Genomic DNA, 1,930 nt, shown 5'->3' with positions numbered 1-1,930 from the left:
TCTAGTCCAACACCTTTCCTCATTTTATAGTTGATCAGACTAGTCCAAAAGATGTGATTTGCCCAAGATCACATTTAGTAAGAAAGGAAGATTTTGAAATTGAGTCCTCTGACTCTAAAGCCAGTGCTTCACTTTTAGACCTTTTGAGCTTTTAAAAATTAAATATAATCTTTTCTGATGAAACAAAAATTTCCCCTTTTTGTGTCCCATCTCTCCTCCCTGCCCCTGCCCCAAGAAAGAACAAAACTCTTGTGAAAAATATGCATAGTTAAGCAAAACAAATTCCAGAATTGGCCATGTCCAAAAAATGTCTCAATCTGTACTCTGAGTCCATCAGTCTGTCAGGAGGTAGGTAGCATGTTTCATCTTTAGTTCTTTAAATTGTGGTTGGATATTGAGTCAATGAAAGTTGTAAATCTTTCAAAACAGTCTTTACAGTGTTGTCATTGCATAAATTGATCTACTTCTACTCACTTTGTGCTGCATCAGTTCATGTAAGTCTTCAAAGGTTTCTCTGACTCCATCCTTTAGTTAATTTTTTAGAGCACAATAGTATTCATTATATTTGTATACCATATCTTGTCCAGCCACTTCTCGATTGATGTGCATCTCCTTTAGTTTTGTACATGCTGAGTTTGAAGCCCAGTGGGATGTCCGAGTGGAGATTTTGGAGCTACAGGCAGAATCTATGAGGGTGAGATTTTAAAGGGATGGAATAAAAGGACAGAAGAAAAGAGGAGCAAAAGATGAAGCCTTGGGAGTACACCTACAGTTAAAGGCAGGAGGAAGAGAGTAAACTGAGTCAGGTTGCAAATGAAGAAGTCAACTAAGGCTGTCATTTTGAAAAAAGTTCCTTTCTGTCCCAAACCTCACAGCAGTTATCCAATAGAGCAGGGGCTATTCAGTTTTCCATGCCTTATGCGGTGCAGTCATTCTTCTCTGAACTGAGTGATTTACCCTTGAGCTCCAAAGGGAGCAAGAAGAGGTTACCCAGCTGAACCCTCTTCTCAAATTTCCCACATTTACTTTCTCTGCAATGAAAAAGCGGGAAAGAGAAGGAGGAGGTGGCAAAGGGTTGCGCAGATAGAGGTTTTCTAAGCTGAGAGGAAACAATAGCGTCCCACATTTGCAAGGGGCTAGTCGTTTCCCAGAGTGATACTTACAAAGAGGCCCTTTACCCCACCTGACCCCTACCTAATTGCTAGGCTAGGACGCCGAAATACAGAAAACAAAGCCGGGGAGTGGGGGTGGGCTGGAGGTGGGCCTGAATTTCTCTTCTTTCCACTTAGGCTAACAATGACATTTCCTATGCTGCTAGAGAAGGTAGCACTGCCCTGGGACTCCGGAGCAGACCGAAGGGAGGTCCGGGCACGGAGGGGGACCACTTTGCCTTCCCCTTCCCGACGTCTCTTGTGGGGATCAGCAAAGAGGCATGCGTGCAGAAGCGCAGGAGGAGGACGCTGCGTCCAGCTTGTTGCTGAAGGACATCCAGAAGCTCCTTCGGAGCGCTTTCCGCAGCCCCTTCTCACCCCAGGACTTCCCGTCGCTGCCACGGGCGCCTGGGAAGCAGCAACAGCATCCGCTGCAGTCCTGGGAAGGCTCTGCGAGGCGGCCTACTGCCGTGCAGGAGGAGCTGCCCGGGGCGCACATGGATGGAGCCATCGCTTGGCTGCGGGCAGAACTGGCGAGCCCTGCCAAGGTGGTCTGGGCTAGAGACTTTCGCCTCCCGCTTTCCTTCTCGTTGTCCCTGTGCTTTCCCCTTCTTTCTTCCACCTTCCTGATCTCACCTTTTCTCTCCTCTCCTAACTTTTTCTTTATTATATTTGTATATTTGGCTGCAAGTGTTTGAAACTCTGGTAAGATGGAAGAGAGAGAGAGAGAGAGAGAGAGAGAGAGAGAGACAGAGAGACAGAGACAGAGAGACAGAGAG

General features: G+C 46.6%; 1 protein-coding gene across 1 annotated transcript in view; it reads left to right on the top strand.

Moving 5' to 3' along the window:
* Positions 1 to 1,432: 1,432 nt before the first annotated feature.
* Positions 1,433 to 1,930, top strand: part of AARD (alanine and arginine rich domain containing protein) — a 9,414-nt gene continuing 8,916 nt past the window's right edge. The window contains exon 1 of the mRNA XM_027854005.1: positions 1,433 to 1,684. Coding sequence (XP_027709806.1) covers positions 1,433 to 1,684 — 252 coding nt within the window. The remainder of the gene's footprint in view (positions 1,685 to 1,930) is intronic.

This window comes from Vombatus ursinus, unplaced genomic scaffold, assembly GCF_900497805.2.
Source record: "Vombatus ursinus unplaced genomic scaffold, bare-nosed wombat genome assembly UNPS02010284.1, whole genome shotgun sequence".
NCBI classification, from domain to species: domain Eukaryota; kingdom Metazoa; phylum Chordata; class Mammalia; order Diprotodontia; family Vombatidae; genus Vombatus; species Vombatus ursinus.
This window is presented reverse-complemented; position numbering and strand designations above follow the sequence as displayed.